General features: G+C 37.8%; 1 protein-coding gene across 7 annotated transcripts in view; it reads left to right on the top strand.

The window, feature by feature from the left end:
* Window positions 1–21746, top strand: part of VEZT (vezatin, adherens junctions transmembrane protein) — a 67149-nt gene that overhangs the window by 11739 nt on the left and 33664 nt on the right. For 4 of the 7 annotated variants that reach the window (XM_024754405.1, XM_024754407.1, XM_024754404.1 and 1 more), the window contains exon 2: window positions 18164–18298. In XM_024754405.1, the coding sequence (XP_024610173.1) occupies window positions 18164–18298 (135 nt within the window). Of the gene's footprint in view, window positions 1–5797; window positions 5904–18163; window positions 18299–21289; window positions 21363–21746 lie in introns of those variants that run through there. The other 3 variants (XM_024754410.1, XM_024754406.1, XM_024754412.1) reach the window with 3 other exon arrangements.

Below are 21746 nucleotides of genomic sequence, written 5' to 3'. Positions count from 1 at the left end.
ACCCTGGCAGTTATTTCCACCATTGTATCTTCCAGCTCACTTATCCGTTCTTTTGCCCCAGTTACTCCGCTATTGATTCCTTCTAGAGTATTTTTAATTTCAGTAATTGTGTTGTTCATCACCATTTGTTTGCTCTTTAGTTCTTCTAGACCCTTGTTAAATATTTCTTGTGTTTTCTCCATTCTGTTTCTGAGATTTTGGATCATCTTCATTATCATTTCTCTGGATTCTTTGTCAGGTAGGTTGCCTATTTCATCTTCATTTATTTGGTCTTGTAGGTTTTTACCTTGTTTTTTCGTCTGTAACATATTTTTGTTGTTTCTTTCTTTTCTTTTTTTTTTTTGATGGGTGGGGCTGTATTCTTGTCTTACTGGTTGTTTGGCCTGAAGCATCCAGCACTGGAGTTTTCAGGCAGTTGGATAGAGCCGGGTCTTGGTGCTGAGAGTAGGACCTCCAGGAGGCCTCACTCCAGTTAATATTACCTGGGGCTGAGGTTCTCTGTTAGTCCAGCAATTTGGACTAGCAGCTCCCACCACAGGAGCTCAGGCCCAACCTTTGGCCTGGGAACCAAGATCCCGCAAGCTTCATGGCATGGCAGAAAAGAAAAAAAAAAAGAAACAAAAAGGTGTAGTACAATATGAAAGAATAAAAAATAAAATTAGAAAGATAAAAAATATATTAGGAAAAATAAAAATATAATTGAAACAACAGCAACAAGGTAAAATAAAACCACAACAGAAAAAAGAAAAATAAAGTGGGGAGTGGGGCAGGGAGAAGCAAGCCAAAAGGAGAGGACAATAACAAAGTATAAAGAATAAAATAGGGCTTCCCTGGTGGCGCAGTGGTTGAGAGTCTGCCTGCCGATGCAGGGGACACGGGTTCGTGCCCCAGTCCTTTTTTTTAAAAAAAAAAGAAAGAAAGAAAATTAGAAAAATAAAAGATTTATTAGGAAAAATATAAATGAATCAACAGCGAGTCAGCAAGGTAAAATAGAACCCCAATCTAAAAGAGGAAAAAAGAAGGGAAAAAAAAAGCCTTGGCTATGGGGATGGAGTTTAGGCAGGGGTGGAACTTAGGCAGTGGCAGGGTTTAGGGTGGGGCGGGACCTAGGCGGGTGGTTGGATCTCAGGGTCCAGCCTTTACATTTGCTCCCCATTCCCTCCCTCCCCTCCCTCAGGACCGGCACGGCTGGAGGGGGCCTAGGTGGGCAAAGGATCAGGCCCAATCTCAGCAGGTTCCTGAGGGCCCAAGTGGGCAGGGGACATCTGGCCACACTCCCTTTTGATCCTCTGGTCCCCCAACTTACCCCTTCGGGCGTGGGATCCCTTCCCCTTCCCTAGCCGCCCCTCAACGTTGCCAGTCCCCTCCCACCTCCACTTCTTCTCTCCCTTCACTCCCCCCCACGCCCCATTTCCTACCTGGTTGCTGACAGTTCTTCCCTTCCCCTTAGGTGTCCGTGGTCCCGTACCGGTGCCTGGTAGGTCCCCTAGTTGTGTGGAGACATGAATTCCACATCCTCCTAGTCCGCCATCTTGACTCCACCCGCAACTGGGATGTTTTTAGTATACAGTGTAATACTGTTATTTTAATGATTTTCAGAATCGGAAATCAGGCTCGTTTATGTCTTAAAACTGACTCAGAGAGTCATGTGCTGTGTTAAAATTTTAATTTTAAATACAAGTTTTGGAAACTATTCTAATCACATCCTTTCCCTATTTAAAACCTTTTTGAAATGACTTGGTTTAATACCAATTTCCTTGATTATTGGTCAATTTTACTATCTTCTAATCTTGGTCTTTTGTATTCTCCCTCCAGAAGTCACCTTTGAGTCCTCCTAGTCTGGAAGGACTGGGGATGGTCTGAAAGAAAAGGAAGGAAGAGTGAGGTTCCCAGGCCCAACTTCTGGTCCTCTGGCCCTTGCCCTAGAATCTGACCACTTTCATTTCTTCAAGGCTAGATTCCGTATATATCTTCAAAGTTAGTTCCTTTATCTTAGAGCCTGACTACCCCCTGGAGACTGAAGTGGGAAGGACAACATAACCTCACACTCAGGCTGAGCAGCAGCAGGACAAAGTTTAGAAAATGATGGACTCCATATCTAACGTGGGTATTAAGCAAGATAAATACTGATACCAGTGTTGTCATTTTGCTCTGTTATTGTAATTTCTAATTAAGATGTTTTGAGAGTAAAAATCTCTAGTCACCTTAGGAGACTAGTTCTGATATTGCTCATTCATAGCTGTTGGATATTTTTCATCATAGATTAATTGCAGAAATTTTGAGTCATTTATCCTATCTTGAATCCTTCTACTCCTAGAGGGAAGAGTACCTGAAAATAAGAACTAATTATTTAAAGGACTAATATTTCTACCTCTGTACATCTAAACCATTTTTTGGTAACTTTCTTAGAGGGACAGTGTTGTTCTCAAGGGACCTTTTTACTCTATGAACTCTCCATCCATGGTCACCCTTTTCTGTAGTTGAATTCCTTTTGATATTTGTTGAAATTCATTCTTTTTTCCCTTGTTCATGACTGGGGAAAGTAACTGTTCAGAACTGGGAAAGCCCCTCTTATCTTGACTTCTTTCCCTCCTTTATCCTTCTCAGTAAATTATTAAATGTTAACCCTTTGTTGGCAGTGTGTTCAGGTTTAGCTTCCCCTGACCCCCAGCACTAAATCAGTCAAATGAATGTGAGATGGCTCTCACATAATCTCCCACATTTAAAAGAAAGTTACAAAAAAATCCTCTCTTGCTTGAAAGATTCTCCTTTCTTTATATTTTAAAGGTTATTTTACATCTCTAAAGAACAGTAAGGCATGTTTTATAAGTAACGTTTGTAGATTCTTTCCTACTTGCAATAGTGATTTGACTAATGGAAGGAAATTGTTTTTGTCTGTGTATGTATACATTGACAGTATTTGCTATTTTGACAATGGAGCTTGCTGTCTGGAAAAATGATACATATAAAATTGTAGGTATTGTTGTGTCATCTTATTTTTCCTTAAAATGCATTTTCAGTTACCCGTAGTACATAAAGCTTTACAGTTGTATTTTGTAATTTACTTCTGAATAGCAGCTGAGATCAGAAGCATAGCAAAATTCCTGCTTTTATCAGTATCTGTAATAGAAAGGAAATTTACCAATGGAGATATTAAATCTGAACCTATTGACATACAAGATTGACCATTAAGTCCAAAGCTAGTTTATTACCACATATGCAAGAATAAATTTGTTTAAGATGAATTGTACAAATTTTTCTTGAGGGACAAGTCTTTGCTTTTTTTCTGTCTGGGTCATGTTGTTTCTACTATTTTGGCTTCATCATGTATCCTCAGAGCTCCAATATAGATTTTAACATTTAAAAAAATATGTAAACATCACAAAAGGTAGTAAATTAGTCTTTCTCTCTTTTATGTATTTTTATTGCATTTATTAAAATGCAGGTTCCTTTGTCTCAAGCTATGATACACAGTTCTTAAATTACTTTTAATTACTTATGTAGCTATATTAACAGCTTTCTTTTTTTAATTTTTTAATTTATTTATTTTTTATTTTTTTATTTTTTGGTTGTGTTGGGTCTTCGTTGCTGCACACAGGCTTTCTCTAGTGGCGGCGAGTGGGGACTAGTCTCACTGCGGTGGCTTTTCATTGTGGAGCATGGCCTCTAGGCACATGGGCTTCAGTAGTTGCAGCACACGGGCTCAGTAGTTGTGGCTCACGGGCTCTAGAGTGCAGGCTCAGTAGTTGTGGCGCACAGGCTTAGTTGCTCCGTGGCGTGTGGGATCTTCCCGGACCAGGGCTCGAACCCGTGTCCCCTGCGTTGGCTGGCAGATTCTTTAACCACTGCGCCACCAGGGAAGCCCTACAGCTTTCATTTTTTGAAAACATTGTGGAAAGGGAACTAGACTAGTAATCAAGAGACTAAGATTGATTAGCAATGATATCTTGAGTGAATCACTTAATTTCTCTAAAGCTTGTTTCCCATCTGTTATAAAGGAGTTATACCAGATCATCCTTTAGTATTAAATTTTTCTTGAATCTGGTAGGTTGGTTTACTAAATGAGAGTAGGCCCCTAAGGGCTTCCATTAATTAGGAAATACAGGAAGAGATTCTGCTCATTTCCAGTCTTTTTATTTTTTTATTTATTTTATTTTATTTTATTTATTTATTTTTGGCTGCATTGGGTCTTCGCTGCTGTGTGCAGGGGCTATTCTGTTGCCAAGCGCGGGCTTCTCATTGCGGTGGCTTCTTTTGTTGCGGAGCATGGGCTCTAGGTGCACGGGCTTCAGTAGTTGTGGCACATGGGCTTAGTTGCTCTGCGGCATGTGGGATCTTCCCGGACCAGGGCTCAAACCCATGTTCCCTGCATTGGCAGGTGGATTCTTAACCCCTGTGCCACCAGGGAAGCCCTCCAATCTATTTTTAGATCAAAAACCCTGGCTCAATTTTAGTTTTCCTGGTTCTCTACCAGGTGTTCTCTGAGTTCCCAGGAGCAAATCATGCCTTAAGGAGTTAGGAGAAAAGGCCCAAAGCTCAGTGTACTACACAGGGCTATAGTGTTAGTGTACTGACTTCATTGCCTCTGGATTTTTAGAGTATTGCTATCACATGTATTGTTACTCCCACTACAGAAGATTGAATGCCTATTCATCTTTATTTGAAATATTTGAGGACATCCTTTATTTTTAAATCCACTTTGTAATTTATTTTGCTGACAGAATCTGGCCAACTATATCCTATTGTGGGATTTTGCTGATAAATCCACAATCGTTAACCTCATATCTCTTTAACACGTTTATTAAAGTGGATTTTCTACTTTAGTTTATATTTTACCATGTTCTTTTGGTTTTACTTTTCCTTGCAGAATCTCCCTGATGATAGGGAATAATGAATCATTTTGAGATAAAGACCTCGCCTCTGTCTCTTAACCACAAATTCTGTCTCCACCTTTATTATTATTATTATTATTTGGAATAAGGAAAAAAGAAAATAAGGTTGGATGTGATCTAATAATGTCCAAACCTCATTTTAATGTTTACTGCACGCTCTTCTCACACCCAACATTTTGCCAGTGTGTTTAACCTGGCTCTAATTTTTTTTCTAAAGCAGTTAAAAATGATAGTTTTCCTTTCTCATCTTGCTTCTGCTGTACATTCAGTAAGTGCCCAGTATATGCCAGTTGATGAACCATATACTGAATAACATTAAGGGTAGCATAAGAACTAGAGAGAGCTCAATCAGGATTACTTTCTTCTCTTTCCTTAGTTAAGACCAAGTCACTATTGCTCTTTGTTTTTAATCAGTTGAGCCTATAAGCTGTGTGAGTTTCTCCCTTTGCAACTCTTCATCTTTCTTTTGATGTTTTGTTTTGGACTAGATGCTATTGTACTTAAGTATATTTGTACTATTATATAGGAAAAAATGTAAAGTTAATGTTTTTAAAGCTTTTTGTTGTTTATAACATTTCGTGAAAGATTAATTGGATAGGATGAATTTCTATTGGAAAATATTAGAAGCCTGCAGCCAGGAAAATTTATGAATATATGTTTTATCTGCTGTTGGTTTTTAAAAAAAACCTAAGTAAATGTAAATATTAAGTAATATTCTCTAATGGTATTTTTTAAACACCACTATCCCTATTACTACTTCTGCAGTTATGGAGTAATACTGAGTGGCACTGAAGAAATTATGTTCAGGTTTTTTCAAAGAACTGCTTCTGATAGGAAAATGCTTAGTAATGATGAAGACACGCCCTCCAGTACAGTGGCCATTTTGTACGGTAGTGCTGGAGAAACAAGTGGGAACCATCAAAGAAAGAGGTGTATGGATCAAAGGAATATGGTCAAGAGGCAGTAAATTTTTCCTCTAGGTCAAGTGGAGAAATTAGAACTATGCTGCCTGTGAGTAGTTTAATTCATTGGACCAATTTTAAAGAACGCTTTTAGCTTACTTAATCTTTTTAAGTTTTATGATTAGATTTTGCTTTGCTGATAATGAGGAACAATTAAATTAACACATGGATTTGGGGCTTTTGGAATAGTAATTTAGAAGTTATACTGAAATGTGTATACTCCAAAAAGTATTTCCTGTTATTTTATAATATCTTTAATTTTGCAAGGTACTTTTCTATGATATTATTCAAGGTTTAAGGTGGGGGGACAATAAGTAGTTATTTTTAAATTATACTTTGTGATTGTCTACTGATTAAAGGTAAGTGAAAGGTCTATAGAAATTCTGTATATTGGCATTATAATTAATAGTAGTGGAGAAATTTATTTCCATTTGTAGGGTTTTGTTAACTGTGACGGTTTTAGCTCTTTATATACCAAAAGCTTCTTCATTAAAAATAGAGAAAATAGCTACCTTGTGTAATTTGGTAATGACAGTCTTGTCTTCCTCATCAGCTTATTTTGTGGGGTTCTGCAGTTAGCTGGGAAGAAATAAGGAAATCATAGCAACTGACAACAGGAGTTCATCCTTTTCAATCATATTTTCCCAAAAAAATGCTGTTCTATATTGATAATCACATTTAGACCTACAGCTTTAAGCAATATTCAGATAAAAGACTTTTAAAATATTTTAATAGCTAATAAATAATTGTTTTCAGGCAAATATTCTCCATCAGATTCCTTTTACAGATATCTTTTTCCTTAAAGATTTTGTTTTGAATAAAAGATCTTTTAGAGGTTCTACTGGTATGATAGAAACTTTTTAAAGTATGTAACTTAAATTATAGTAGTTTTTTCCTGAAGAAACTAAAAATTAATACAGACTTTTAAAATAAAGTTACCTGTAAGTAATTAGATAAATTCTATTAACAAGGGAGTGGAAATTGAAGGCTTCTAAGCACAGATTTATATCATTGTAAAGTCTTCATTAACAGTTACTTCTACATCACACAATTTCAGGTTTCTATGCCAATGCTTCCTGCCTCCTACTGTTAGTCTGTTAGTAGCTATTTTCCTATTGCTTTTTGTGTTTAATATAGACTTACAGAGATCACATAACATCTGATAGTAGTTAGCATTTTGCTTTGATATAGTACTGATGCTGTAAATAAAGGAACTGTGTAATAGTCGAGTAGATCATTAGTTTTGATATAGAAAAGTGCTCGGGATCATTCTATTCATTTGCTAAATTAAGAATTCAGCACCTTTTTAATCAGACCTTACGTTGGGCACCTTTTTCCACACAAATAACACACATGAATATATTGTCATTGTAATAACACTCTACTCTTTCAAACCACTTTTAAGTCCAGCTCATTGGATTTTTAAAACAAGATTCTTTGTAGCCAGCTTCTAGGCTTGTGTAATCTGAGGCAAATGCATATGAATTATAGCTCATCTGAAAGAGAAATGATTGGTAATAAATGTAGATATTATCGGGAGACTTAGGCTGACCTGTTTTGAATTTTCTAACTTAATCTGTTAAGTAATTTAAAAATTACAAGTTCTGTTTCTGGTTAAAAAATATGCAAACTATACAAAATACTATATTAGACCAAGTTAATGAACTTATTTACTTTAAGTTATTTGCAATGTAGTGGAGTAAATAACAGCTTTAACTCTGTCAGGCTGCCTAGGTTCAAATCCTGGCTCTACCATTTACTGTTTCTGTGACCTTGGCCAAGTTACTTGGTCTCTCTGTGCCTTAGTTTCCTCTTATCTTAAATGAGTTCTGCCATAAAACGTTATTGTAAAGATGAGAGTTAGTACATAAAAATGCTTAGAACAATGCCTGGCAGTGTGGTTACTCAGTAAATGTTTAGTGCTACTGTTTGGGGAGGAATTCGTGGGGAGGGAATCAACAAACAGATGAGAGTCTACACTGATCATCCTCTTGTGAGAAAAAAGTGCAGCTGGTAGCATCAAACAGAATTAGCAGCCTCCACTGACATTCCAAACCAGAGGTAAACACTGCTTTAGCCTGAGAAATGGGCAGAGGGAGCAAGTCAAGGGCTATTTCCAGATGTCCACTACCTATGGCCCCCATAGCCTGTGGGAAACTGGAACCCTGTCATGAATGAGTAAACAAAAAAATCATGGAGCCTATAGGTCATAAGAATACCAATTCTGTGAAGGTTTGGAGGAGCTGCCATTTTCTAAAATATACACACAGGGAAAAAAATCCAGATTTGTTTTCCAGATTTAAGAGACTGTAGTTCTGTGAAACTTAGAGCCACGAGTGAAAGGGGAATAATTTGAGATGAGGACAGCCTCAAGAGAGGGGGGGAAATATATAAGTGAATTAAAAATTGTACCATGCAGGGTCTGCATTTTAGACCGTATAGAATATAAAATCTGACATATATTAGCCATCTCTTTTACTTTCTGTATTCTGATGCATTTAACAACTTGGAGCCTTGCTGACCTTGGAGGGATTGCTCCTCCCAGGTTACTAAATGATAGTACACTACTCACCTGGCTACTATCTATCTGCCTAATCATACCGGGGTCAGGTACCAGACCCTACTAGGGACAGGCCCTATGCTCCAGAGACTGCTGAAATCATCCATTTCGCCAGCCTTAAGCCTGCTTACCTTGCCTTGCCCATTCGCCCATTCCTTCCCACAGAAAGCACAATAAAGGCTCTCTCCCATAATTTCCCTCCTCTCCCTCCTGACTGGCCCTGGTGCTGCCCACATGCCCATCCCTCCCTTGTGGCACAACCTGCCCCCTTCTCTTGGGATCTGTGAATATAACAAACTGTCTTTCCAATGGCAGTTGTCTGCTGATCTGTTGGCCTCACCACACCTGTACAATAAAACCTGTATTTTAGGGGCTTCTCTTGTGGCACAGTGGTTAAGAATCCACCTGCCAATGCAGGGGATATGGGTTTGAGCCCTGGTCTGGGAAGATCCCACATGCTGCGAAGCAACTAAGCCCGTGGGCCACAACTACTGAGCCTGCGTGCCACAACTACTGAAACCCATGCTCCGCAAGAAGAGAAACCCACACACCACAACGAAGAGTAGCCCCCCACTCGCCGCAACCAGAGAAAAGCCTGCACACAACAATGAAGACCCAGTGCAGCCAAAAATAAAGTAAATAAATTTTTTTTTAACCTGTATTTTAAAATAGTAAGACAAATTTGTGAGAGAAGCGTTAGTGGTTCCTTTTAGATCTCCTTTTTCCTCAGGCAATTTTGTGTTATGGTTAAGGGTGTAGGCTTTGGACTCAGACCAGCTAGCTTCACATTCTGCTGGGTGACCTTGGACAAGTTATTTAACCTCCATATACCCCAGTTTCCTTCTAAAATGGGGGTGGTAGTAATAATACCTCTTTAGAAGTTTGTTGTTAGGAGTAAATGAGGTATTATAAAATATGCTTAGCTTAATGCTTAACATATAGTAAACTCAACAAATCTTAACTATTTTTACTGTTACTCTTATTATTTTCCAGCTTCACTCTCTTCTAAAATATTGATCTCTCTTAGGGCCCTCTTGTCTTCTTACACTATGTGTTATCTTTAGCTGATCTCATTTACTCCATGTGTTTCCATACCTATATGCTATTGTATGGGTTTGCCACCATACCTATTTGCCAAAAATTCTATTCATTCAGACTAGGCCACTCTCCTGCTCTCCAAATATTTTAGGTCCAAGTTACTCACATTTGAATATCTCACAGGTGCCTCTAACTCATTGCCTCCCTCTTCAGACTTGTTCCTCTGCTGCTATTTTATATTTCAGTAAATAGTACCACCTACTTGTTCAAACCAAAAATCTAGGAGTCATCTTAGTCATCTCTATTGACAGCCACTTTCAATCATAAATGGATACCAAATTTGGGGGGAAGAATTCACAAACTAAAGAATGCTTATTACATTTTGGGAGAAGGCGTAGGGATTAGGGGTAGGAAAAAAAGTTTTTTCACATTTTATATCTTTTTGTACTGTTTGAATTTTTAATTTAAAAACAGTAAGAAAAAAAATCCATAAAGTTGAGCCGTTGAACTCAGTTTCCTTTTATAGGTAAAGCAAAGTTAACTTTTCCTTGAATATATTCTGGGAGAATTTAATGGTAGAAAATTACTATAACTGTAGTTAGTATAGTAGGTGCTCAATAAATATCTGGTTAGTGGTAGATGAACAAATGATGATTGCCATTTAAGTTTCCCTTTTGCTAAATTTTTCTAGTGGAATGCTGTTAGCAGTCAATCACTAGCATCTAGAAGACAGAGCAAATAGTTGATGAGGAGCCAGAATCAGAATTTGGCCAGTAGTTGTTGCAGACTACAGATTGCTTTTCTAAAAAGGTATACAACTCTTCTGAGAGAGCTCTTCTGGGGAAGAGAAGGAGAGTGTCCAGAGGGTACATTAGGATTAGTTTGGAAAGAGCATCTTAGGGTTCTGCTGGCTGTTTTCTCAGCCTGATGCAGGTGCTTGCTTGTGGGCCTATAGCATTGACAGGTGTGCCAGTAGCCAAAGGAAACCACTTCTTAGTAAGATGCCATTTGTGGAAGAAGCTAAATTTATTTAGATACCTAACTTTCCTAGTTACATATGTGGCCCAGTTAGTCACATATATATTTCTATATATAAGAAATATATATGTTGAGACCCCAACAGAAATTTTTTAAAAGGAAATTATTTTATTGGAAAACTGAAGTTCAGTTAGACGAACAAGAAGTTCATTTAGAAATAATCTAATATAACCAAGTGCTGTAATTATTTTGGTTTTATATAATATTGGTGGCTGGTTAAAATTTTAATGCATAAACTCTGATACAGTTATTTTGAAGGTAATTTATTTCACTGTTGGAGAGCCTATTGAGTTTTTAGATTGCAAGTCATGGAAAAATAACTAATTCTCCATTTTGGTTTTTGAATCATTTTCCCAAAGTACGAAATAAATAATGAAAGCAGCTGCTGTGTTACTTATTTGGGGGGAATTTTTTCAACCTGTGATTCCTTATACTCTAAAACAGGGTTTCTCAACCTCAGCATTGTTGACAGTTTGAGCTGCATAACTTGTGGGGTTACTACTCAGCATTTTCCTTGGTACTGTTGAAAGCCGAGTGTACCATGGTTTTTTGGGGGGTTTTTTGGGTTTTTTTGCGGTACGTGGGCCTCTCACTGTTGTGGCCTCTCCCGTTGCGGAGCACAGGCTTCGGACGCTTAGGCTCAGCGGCCATGGCTCATGGGCCCAGCCGCTCCGCGGCATGTGGGATCTTCCCGGACCAGGGCACAAACCCGTGTCCCCTGCATCGGCAGGCGGACTCTCAACTACTGCACCACCAGGGAAGCCCCGTACCATGGTTTTATCAGAAGTGTCATAGGATGAAACTTTTTTAGCAAAGACCTCACCTGTTTTGTTTTCTCCCCTGTGCCTGCATATTACCTGCTACATGGAGGATATTTAATTAGTATTTATTATTATGAGTTGTCTAATTCTGCCAGGTTTGGCCTACTCTTCCCTTTCTGGGCTAGAACCTGAACGGTTACAACTTGTTCTATCCGTAAGGGTTTAAAGCGGTTTAGGAGAGCAAACCTAATAATAAAAGCATTTTACTCATCACCTCCATTTCTGCACCAGTTAATCTTCCTTTCTAAATACAAACCAGCAATAATGGTACTGGCACTTTTATAGAATGCACCATAAATCATGCAGAAAATAAACAATGCATTAAAATGCATTCAAACTTTATATATCCATTAGTGTGGGATCTGATATCTTGGGGAGAGCATGAAGTGCAGGTAGTCTGGGACTTAAAGAGTCATTTTATTGCAGTGCTTGTTCAGCAAAAATATTGGGGTTTCCTGTCTATTTTTGTTTATTTTTCTTACAAAAATATATTTCAGTTATCAGAACAATCTTAGCACAACCAAGGACTGTTGGCATTTTTTCACTGAGCAAAATTCTTTCTGGTGCTATGATGTGTGTTTTCTGTCAGCTAAAATTTACAGGAATAGTGAACCACAAGGATTTCCTGAGGAGAAGCTCCCACATGCTGTGTCTGGGATTTCTCATATTTCTTTTGGCAACAGTAACATTCTCCAATACTACAGAATTACAGTTTGAGTCCAGTGCTAATAATTTCTCTTCAAGAAAACAACTTAACTGAAACATTTGTGGTTCTGTTTCGCTTGAACCAAGGAAAAAGTTATAACAGAGAAAATTACCTATCACTACCTACTCTGCCTTACCCTCCACACACACAAAAAAAAGTCCCTTTCTAAAGCTGAATCAACCTATAATAATACTCATTATATGAATCATAGAAATTTCTGCGTGTTCGTTTTTAAGCCTAATAGCTGCAAACCTCCAAATATAGTGGTTAAGGCTGTTGCAATAGGGAGCCTCACCTTGCTGTAAAAGAAAAAGTATTTTATATTGGGTGATCATGTTTTATACGAAGACATTATTTGCCTCTTTCTCATTCTGACGTGCATGTGCAGAGTATGAAAAGCTAATCAATATGGTTTCGTATTGCCTGTTAAAATTAACCTTTTCAAAATTATCACTTGTCGGGCCTTCCCTGGGGGCGCAGTGGTTGAGAATCTGCCTGCTAATGCAGGGAACACGGGTTTGAGCCCTGGTCTGGGAGGATCCCACATGCCACGGCGCGACTAGGCCCGTGAGCCCACAACTACTGATCCTGCGCGTCTGGAGGCTGTGGTCCGCAACAAGAGAGGTCGCGATAATGAGAGGCCCGCGCACCGCAATGAAGAGTGGCCCCCCGCTTGCCACAACTAGAGAAAGCCCTCGCACAGAAACGAAGACCCAACACAGCAAAAATTAATTAATTAATTAATAAACTCCTACCCCCAACATCTAAAAAAATAATAAATAAAATAGTTGGGTGGGAAGATATCACTCTTCATTTTAAAAAAAAAGTTATCACTTGTCAAGTTTGGTATGGCTATTCTTTGATAACACAGTTATCAGAAAAGACTTAAAATACTCCTCCATTTCCAACTACATATCTGTTTAAGGTTTGATTTTCTTTATATACTTCATCCAAAATAAAAAATTACAACTGATTAAATACAGAAGTGGATATAAGAATCCAGCTACCTCCTGTTAAGGTAGACTTTAAGAGATGTGCAAAAATATAAAACAGTCCACTCTTAATAAATTTCTTTCATTGTGGAAAAAAATTTTTCATTAAAATTATGTTTACATAAATTTATAATGGCTTTATTGTTATTTTAGGTAAGTTAATAAATGTTTCAATTTTTTAGTTTCAATTTCTAATATGGTAAATATTGTTAGCCACATAAACAGAAGCTCTTTGAGAGCTTCAATAATTTTTAAGACCATAAAGGGGTCTTGAGACCAAAACAATTTGAGAACCACTGGTCGTGATTTTGTTATCTGAGATCTTTCAAATAGTGCACAGGTTATTTGGCAGTTTCAGAGAAAAAGATAATTTTATCTGCCAGACATTTTTTAAATTAATATAAAATAATAACTTTATTAAAATCCCTTTGCATTCTTAAAAATTGCTTATGTGCTACAAGGTCTATCGTTGTCAATTCTTCTTGGCTAATGTTCAGTTTGTTAACCAAAGGATGTTTGTTTTTCATTTGTGTGTTATCATTGGTTAAATTTTTTAAATTAATTTTGGGCTGCGTTGGGTCTTTGTTGCTGTGTGTGGGCTTTCTCTAGTTGCAGTGAGCGGGGGCTACTCTTCGTTGGCGGTGTGCAGGCTTCTCATTGCAGTGGTTTCTCTTTGTTGTGGCGCATGGGCTCTAGACGTGCATGGGCTTCAGTAGTTGTGGCACACAGGCTCAGTAGTTGTGGCTCACGGGCTCCAGAGCACAGGCTCAGTAGTTGTGGCGCACAGCCTTAGTTGCTCTGCGGCATGTGGCATCTTCCCAGACCAGGGCTGAAACCTGTGTCCCCTCTTAACCACTGCGCCACCAGGGAAGTCCCGTCATTGGTTAAATTTAAAATTTTCTTTTGGCTCAAAGGTGATTGAATCGTAAAAGTGGAAATAAAATAGTAAAATAAATGCTACAACTCAGAATACTATCATAAACATAGTACAGCTTTAGTGTTCATATAGTCTGAGTTTATATGTGTTAGAAAGTGATATGATTTGCATTAACAGCCAAAAAGAGAAGAGTGCAGACATGAAATAAGATGATGACTGGAATTAACATTTTATTGGACCTGCAGTACCTTCATCCCTTGTCTCCAGAGGTGGTCTACTCTGAAATTTTGCCAAAAACTTAGTTACATAAAGTCATGAAACAAAGTACAATGATGGCCTTGGCAAGCCAGAATTTTCCAGAACTGTAAAACAGTGCTTTCTAGGCTGAAAGTGATGAATTCTATCACTAAAGATGAGGAAGAAACCAGAACTACTAAGGCATCATTCATAGTTGCGTAGCACAAATGGGTATGTGTGTCACACCTTTGACCAGAAGCTTATGAACCAGCCAAAAAGTTATTGAGAAGTTTTTTTTGGAGAAAAGTCGGAATAAGTTACTGGTAGAATTACTATCAAAAGGCACTGTTGGGGCTTCCCTGGTGGCTCATTGGTTAAGAATCCACCTGCCAATGCAGGGGACACAGGTTCAAGCCCTGGCCTGGGAAGATCCCACATGCCATGGAGCAACTAGGCCCATGCGCCACAACTACTGAGCCTGTGCTCTAGAGCCCATGAGCCACAATTACTGAGCCAGCGTGCCACAACTACTGAAGCCTGTGCATCTAGAGCCCGTGCTTTGCAACAAAAGAAGCCACGGCAATGAGAAGCCCGCGCATCACAACAGAGTAGCCCCTGCTCGCCGCAACTAGAGAAAACCCGCGCACAGCAACGAAGACCCAACACAGCCATAAATAAATAAATAAATAAATAAATTTTTTTTAAAAAAGACACTGTTGGACATTATCAGTAGTACACAAGGTAAACAATTAATGCTGCTGTTTTGTGAAATATGAAATAGCAAGTGTTCCAGACTATGGTGATCCAAACTGTGTATGCTCTTAATGTGTAAACAAAAAGGGAGAACAAAGTATTCATTGTATCTCTTCTGTGTAATCACTTCTTAAAAATCTGTGTTACAGATACTCCATTTTGTTATTTTGTGAGCTGTGACATAAGCTGGAAAATGAAGGGATGTTGTGGTCAGTGCTGACTTAGCATCAGCTAAGTGTGCTGTAAGGAAGGACGTTACAGTTTGAGTAAAAAGAGGTTTGGGGGCTTCCCTGGTGGCGCAGTGGTTGAGAGTCCGCCTGCCAATGCAGGGGACACGGGTTCATGCCCCGGTCCGGGAAGATCCCACATGCGGCGGAGCGGCTGGGCCTGTGAACCATGGCCGCTGAGCCTGCGCGTCCGGAGCCTGTGCTCCGCAACGGGAGGGGCCACAACAGTGAGAGGCCTGCGTACCACAAAAAAAAAAAAAAGAGGTTTGGCCCCCGTCCCCAGCCCCCAGGCCTCCTCCCAGAGAACAATTAGCAGGCAGGAGTGTACCTCATGATCTTAATTGAGTTGGGAGTCAACTAGCTAAGGCTGTTGGGCCAATTTGTATTCCCTCTGTGCCTTTTTATATGGCTGGTGAACAAAGAATGGTGTTTTACGTTTTGTTTTGTTTTTTTTCTTTGCGGTACGTGGGCCTCTCACTGTTGTGGCCTCTCCCATTGTGGAGCACAGGCTCCGGACGCGCAGGCTCAGCGGCCATGGCTCACAGGGCCCAGCCACTCCGCGGCATGTGGGATCTTCCCGGACCGGGGCACAAACCCGTGTCCCCTGCATCGGCAGGCGGACTCTCAGCCACTGCGCCACCAGGGAAACCCGTTTTACGTTTTTTTAATGGTTGGGGAAAATATCAAAAGAATGATATTTTGTGATGCATGAAAATTATAAAAGTTTGGTATTTCCATAAATAAGGTTTTACTGGAACATAACCACATTCATTGGTCTATATATTGTCTGTGGCTGCTTTCACACTACTGCAACGGACTTGATGAGTTGCAACAGAGACCATATGGCCTGCAAATCCTAAAATATTTACTATCTGGCCTTTTACAGAAGAAGTTTGATGACCCTTGAATTAGAGTTAACTCCACTTTGATCCATCTTATTTATTGTTCTTCCCCATGGGACTTCATTTGAAGAAAGCGTTCTACTGCCTTAAAAACAAGTTTTGGGTTTTTTTCTCAAGTATGTAAACTTTTCCAAAGGTCAGCCCAAAGAGCTAGCGTTCTTGTTCTTTTGCCACTCTGGGGGCAGAGCAGGGTGGGGTTCACAGTTCAGTTTGAAAATACAGATTGGGTAACTCAAGGCAATATTTGAAGATACATTATGGGTGATGAAAAAATTAACCATTTGTGCCACCAGAGATTTTAAGTCTGATAACAGGGATAAGACAGTAAATTTTTCCTGCTTATTTTTTAAATTTTTGCGTATTTTTCTCAAAAGAGAAATTAAACATAGCTTAAAAGGAAGGCATCTGACTCATCTTCCTGTTCCCTCAAATTAATAGCCAGTGAATTGCTACCAGTCCAGCAAATGCCCACTCTTCCTCATTTTTCCAGACTCAAAGATATATTCCCTAAAAGCATTGGTCTAATTTAGCTACCTCTCCTCTGTTTCCATAGCAACCAATACATTCCTGTAATTATTAATTTGCTTCCTGTCTCTGTACTAAACTATAAGTAAGCTTCTTTGGTGTCTTCCTCTCTAAACACAGGAGGGAGCATTTGTAATTTTAGGTAATATAGCACAATATTTCAGAGCACTGGCTTTGGAGTCAGACCTATCCAGCTTTCTCTAGCTTAGTGAATCTTTCCTCATCTATGAAATGGGAATAACAGTAGTAATGATGATGGTAATTTAGTTTGTTGTAAATCTTAACTGAGACGATGCGTGTAAAATGCTTAGTTGAGGTTTTGCCACATAGCACTATGTCATCTGAGTGGCTGTTGTTATTGTATCTCTAATATCTGACATAATGTCTTTTTTTAAGTATTAAAAATCTTGTTGAATGGAATCAAGGTTTATTTTAAACATTTACCAACTTTGTGCTTTAGAGAAGGCTAAAAGTTAAAATTAAAGCTTGCCACTTATCTAGAAAGAGTTGTCCCATGTATTTTCATTCAATAGTGATGATGATGTTTCTGTTCGATGTTCTTTTTTTTTTTTGGTCTGTTCCAAAACCTGTGCTCTTTCCACATAGCTCTTATAAAGTTGAGGTATAAATTGAATGCTTACTATGTGCCAAGGACTGTTCTAAATGCTTTATATTTATTTAGTCCTCGTAAGAACTCTATGAGTTAGGTATTAGTTATTATTCCTGTTTTTAGATGAGACAGCCAAAGCAGAGAAGGATTATAATTTGCCATGGGTTACCAAACTAGTAAGAGGCAGAATTGGGATTTGAAATCCACAGTCTGGCTCCAGAGTTTGTGTTCTTAACCTGCACAAACCTACCTCTCTTATTTGCTATATGCTTTACGTAGGCATCTTTTAGGTAATTTTCTTGGAGTTTTAAGTTTGTTTACAGTGCTGGCATATGATACATAATACTCATTTGTGCTTGAATGAATCAATATGATGGTATGATAAATTTATAATTGATATAGTATGATCATTGATTAATTCTTCTTGGCTTCAAGTAATAACTATTTTTCACTGTAGGCCCTTTTCGGAGCTATATTTAGCCAGGATTAGCTATTATGAAGCAATCTATTCTAATACTACAAAAATTTGGACAAAGAAATTGCTTAACAAATCTACTTATATTCCTAAATTCATATTTTCTTGCTGGTACTCACTCAAAAAAAAAAGTCTGTGTTTTATTTAGTTTTTCCTCTTTTGGGTTACTCTGTTGAATTGTTTGTTGATTTTTTTTTTTTAATGTTACATGGCATTGTGACAGATAATTCAATTCTTTATAGAAGAAGCCTTAAAGAATTTGGGCATACTTGTCATAATGTTGAATTTGGCCTCTAAAACTTCTGAAATACAGTTGACCTTTGAAACATAGGGGAGTTAGAGGCACCCACCTGCGTATAACTTCACAGTCAGCCCTCTCTGTTCTCAGTTCCTCTTCCCGGTCTTCAACCAACCCTCCATTGTGTAGTGCTGTAATATGTATTTATTTTTAAAAATCTTCATCAAAGTGGAACCCCACAGTTCAAACCCTTATTGTTAAAGGGTCAACTGTAGTAATGATCTTGAAATTTACTTTATGTCTCTTTCAGAATTCTCCACTTTACCAGTACTTACAGGATCTGGGACACACAGACTTCGAAGTATGTTCTTCTCTGTCACCAAAACCAGAAAAATGCACAGTGACAGAGGGACAACAAAAGCCTCCTGCAAGAGCCCTGCCAAAAGTAAGAAGGCATACTCATTCTCCTTGACTCAATCTTTTGTTCTTTACTGATTATTTAAACTGCCTTTACCCTTATCCTTGCAAAAAACAGAAAAACACCCTGTTGGCAACTTCATGTTCTCCCTTGCACTGGTAAGACTTTAATTTTTATTTCATCAGTAGTATGTGTCTGTTTAGATAAACATGAATCCTTGCTGTTTTGGACTATCTCATGGGTAGTTTGTATAATGAATTAAAATTAATATGATTGAAGATTAAAATATATTACATATTTAAACATTGAAGTTATCTGGAAGGAACCAGAAAAATAAACTAAAACCTTAATGAGAACCCAACTATAGGATTCCTATAGTAACTAGAATTTTTTTCTTTGAGAGAGATTGGGATTGACATATATACACTAATATGTATAAAATAGATAACTAATTTTAAAAAAAAAGAAAAAAATAGTGGGATAGCAAGTGCAGACAAAAACAAAAAAAATTCTTTTAAAGAGAATGCAAAAAACAAAAAAAAAGAGAATGCAAATTATAAGAAAGCAAATTAATACTTAATAAACAGTTTCAAGGATATATGATAGAGTGAGTGTATTTACCTCAATTTCTGATGCCCTTTATATCTGCGGTATCATTTACTTTTATACAGTAAATATTTCATAGTTGATGTACATCATTGTGAGGCTGAGATACTAGAAGAAGCCACCAATAATTATGTTCTATAAAATACATTTACTAGATTGATTCATGTTTTATTAGCTGTATTTATTAAAATAAGAAAAATTCCAGTATATTTCAGTTTTAACAAAAGGAATTCTAATTTAACAGAAAAAACTATAACTAGATTACCTCATTCCTCAAACGTTCTAGTTTAATCAGTGTTTTATTATAATTCAAGTTCCTTTGGGGAGGAGGATTTTAAAGTTTTCAATTAGTCATTTACTCTGTGTGATAGAAAGGAAAAGATCTTTCCTTCTGTACTTCTTAGAAAAACTCTAAAATGTGAGGTAACCAAGCTGGGCACAATTGCAACAGCAGAGTAAACACCAGAGAAATGTTGTTTTTTTTTCCACTAACACTCACAAGGTGGGAGTTAGGGGAGCAAGAGTCCTCTGTACTTAAACCCTTTCTTCTCCTTGCTCCTTTCAAATATGAATGTTCCTGGGAAAAGTTTTGAAAGCAAAACCTAAAGATATATTTAAAAGATTATTGGGACTTCCCTGGTGGTCCAGTGGCTAAGACTTTGCGCTCCCAATGCAGGGGGCCCGGGTTCAATCCCTGGTTGGGGAACTAGATATCACATGCTGCAACTAAGAGTTTGCATGCCGCAACTGAAGATCCTGCATGCCACAGTGGGGATCCTGAGTGCCGCAACTAAGACCCGGCATGGCCAAATAAATAAATATTTTTTAAAAAATAATAAAAATAAAAGATTATTTACAGACTAAAATTTGAATTTGAGATTACTTGGCAACAAAAGACAAAGAATGGGCCAAGGGATAGTGCTGGGGCAGGAAATGGACATTGACCTCTTGTGTGTGTGAGTGTGTGTGTGTAAACTTGGGTTTTGTAAGTATTTAATTTTCATTTATGACAGGTATTTTTACATATAGAAATGTTGTTATTAATTTATAAATAAATGAGTTTAAAATTTCATCCTCTTAGAAATAGAGGAACAGTAAAAAGCATAGCCAGAGGGTGTTTTTCAAAATTACCACATGTCTAGAAAATTCATTTAGTCTTCATGTTACACATTTCAACTGTACAAGCTATATCTTTCTAGAATGGGGCTTTTCTAGATATGAAGCAGCTAAATTTTAGAAAGATTTGTTATTCCTTCTTAGGGGATATATTTTTAGAATTGCCCCCCAAATTCTGTTCAAGCTATGAAGTAGCAGTTATTTTCTTTGGAAAGCAAATTTTCTGTATGAGTTCATGATGAAACAGTTATTAGCATTAATCACCCTTTTTAAACATTTTTTTTAATGTGATTGCTAAAGTACTTATTGAGTAGTCTGTACTGGTATTCTTTTCATGAATATTCATTCTCTGTATATTTTTCTGGTTTCTGTTCCTGTGATTATTCTTAAACATTCCTCCCACAAAGTTTCAGCATCAGTCCTCTTTGCTTGATCTGTTTTTTCTGAGCTATCTCATCTACTTTCTTACCCTCATTGGCCACTTTTGTTTATTCTCCATTTTCACTGAGTTCCAGATACTTGTTAGACATTTCCATTTGCCTGTGCTGCAGGCAACTCAGATTCAACATGTCTAAAACAACTTTTTTTTCTCAGCATTCCTGAAACAAAATATTCTTTCTGTATTCCCAAATTACCACCCTCTCAATTATCTTGCAATTTCCCATCACTCCCACATTGATTTGGTCATTAAGTGACTCAACTTCTTTGTCTCTAAAAGCCAATCCTTACTTATTACCATTTTTGCTACCCTAGTTCAAGGCTTTATCATTATTTAGCTGGGCTGTTGTATATCCTTCTAATCATGCTTCTTGGCAGAGCTCATTCCCTGCTAGTACAGCCTCTGCACTGTTGCCAGTTATTTTTCTAAAGTGCTGATTTTTATTGTTTCACTTCCTTATATAAAAACCTTTGGTGACTCCTCACAGTCTATAGGATAAATTCTAAACTGTTATTAAGACCACAGTCTTTTACAATCTCAGTGTACCTTTTAAACTTCATTATTCTTCCCTTGGGTCTTAACTGTCCCAAACTATGCCACCATCCCCAGTGGCATGTACTTCCATGGCTCTCTCCTTTATTCATCCTTTCCCCTTGCCTGGAGTGTTCTTCCCTCTGTTGTTATTAAATTCCTATTCATTTATTAGGGCTTAGCTCCAGTGTCAGCTCCTCTTGACCTCCTTTTTCCCACACTTTTTCAGATTTTACATTGGTTTGTAATTATTTGTACTGTCTCTTCTAAGTTCTTGAAAACAGCAGTTACGTATATTCATCTTTGTTCCCATGACCCTTTTTCAGTACCTGGAATATAATAGTCACTCAATGAAAGTAAACTCCATTTACTGGCCTGCTCAGGAAATGGGCTATTAAGGTAAATTGAATTTTTGATTGATTCAATAATATAACTTTTATTTCAATATGAGACAGTTTTTCTAAAATTGATTAAAATATCTTTCTGCCTTAGTATTATAGAATGAAATGCTCTTAATATTTGAGAATTTGGAGTACTTGGTTTTCATTTTGAAATACATACCCAATACCATCGTCATGTGGACATAGGTAGTATATAGTGTACCTGAGATACGTAGGTTTACAGGTCTCATTCCAAACTCACTGAATCTGAATCTTTAGTTGGGGGGCCCAGGAGTATGTTTCTGACTGAATCCTCCAGGTGATTCTGATTTGTGAGTAAATTGGGGATCTAATAAGGAGGCTGCAACACGCTGGCAAAGCATGTAATATAACCTAGATGACT

This window comes from Neophocaena asiaeorientalis, unplaced genomic scaffold (genome assembly GCF_003031525.2).
Source record: "Neophocaena asiaeorientalis asiaeorientalis breed wild unplaced genomic scaffold, Neophocaena_asiaeorientalis_V1.1 scaffold92, whole genome shotgun sequence".
NCBI classification, from domain to species: Eukaryota; Metazoa; Chordata; class Mammalia; order Artiodactyla; family Phocoenidae; genus Neophocaena; species Neophocaena asiaeorientalis.
Note: the sequence above shows the minus strand (reverse complement) of the source record. Positions and strands in the feature narration are given on the sequence as shown.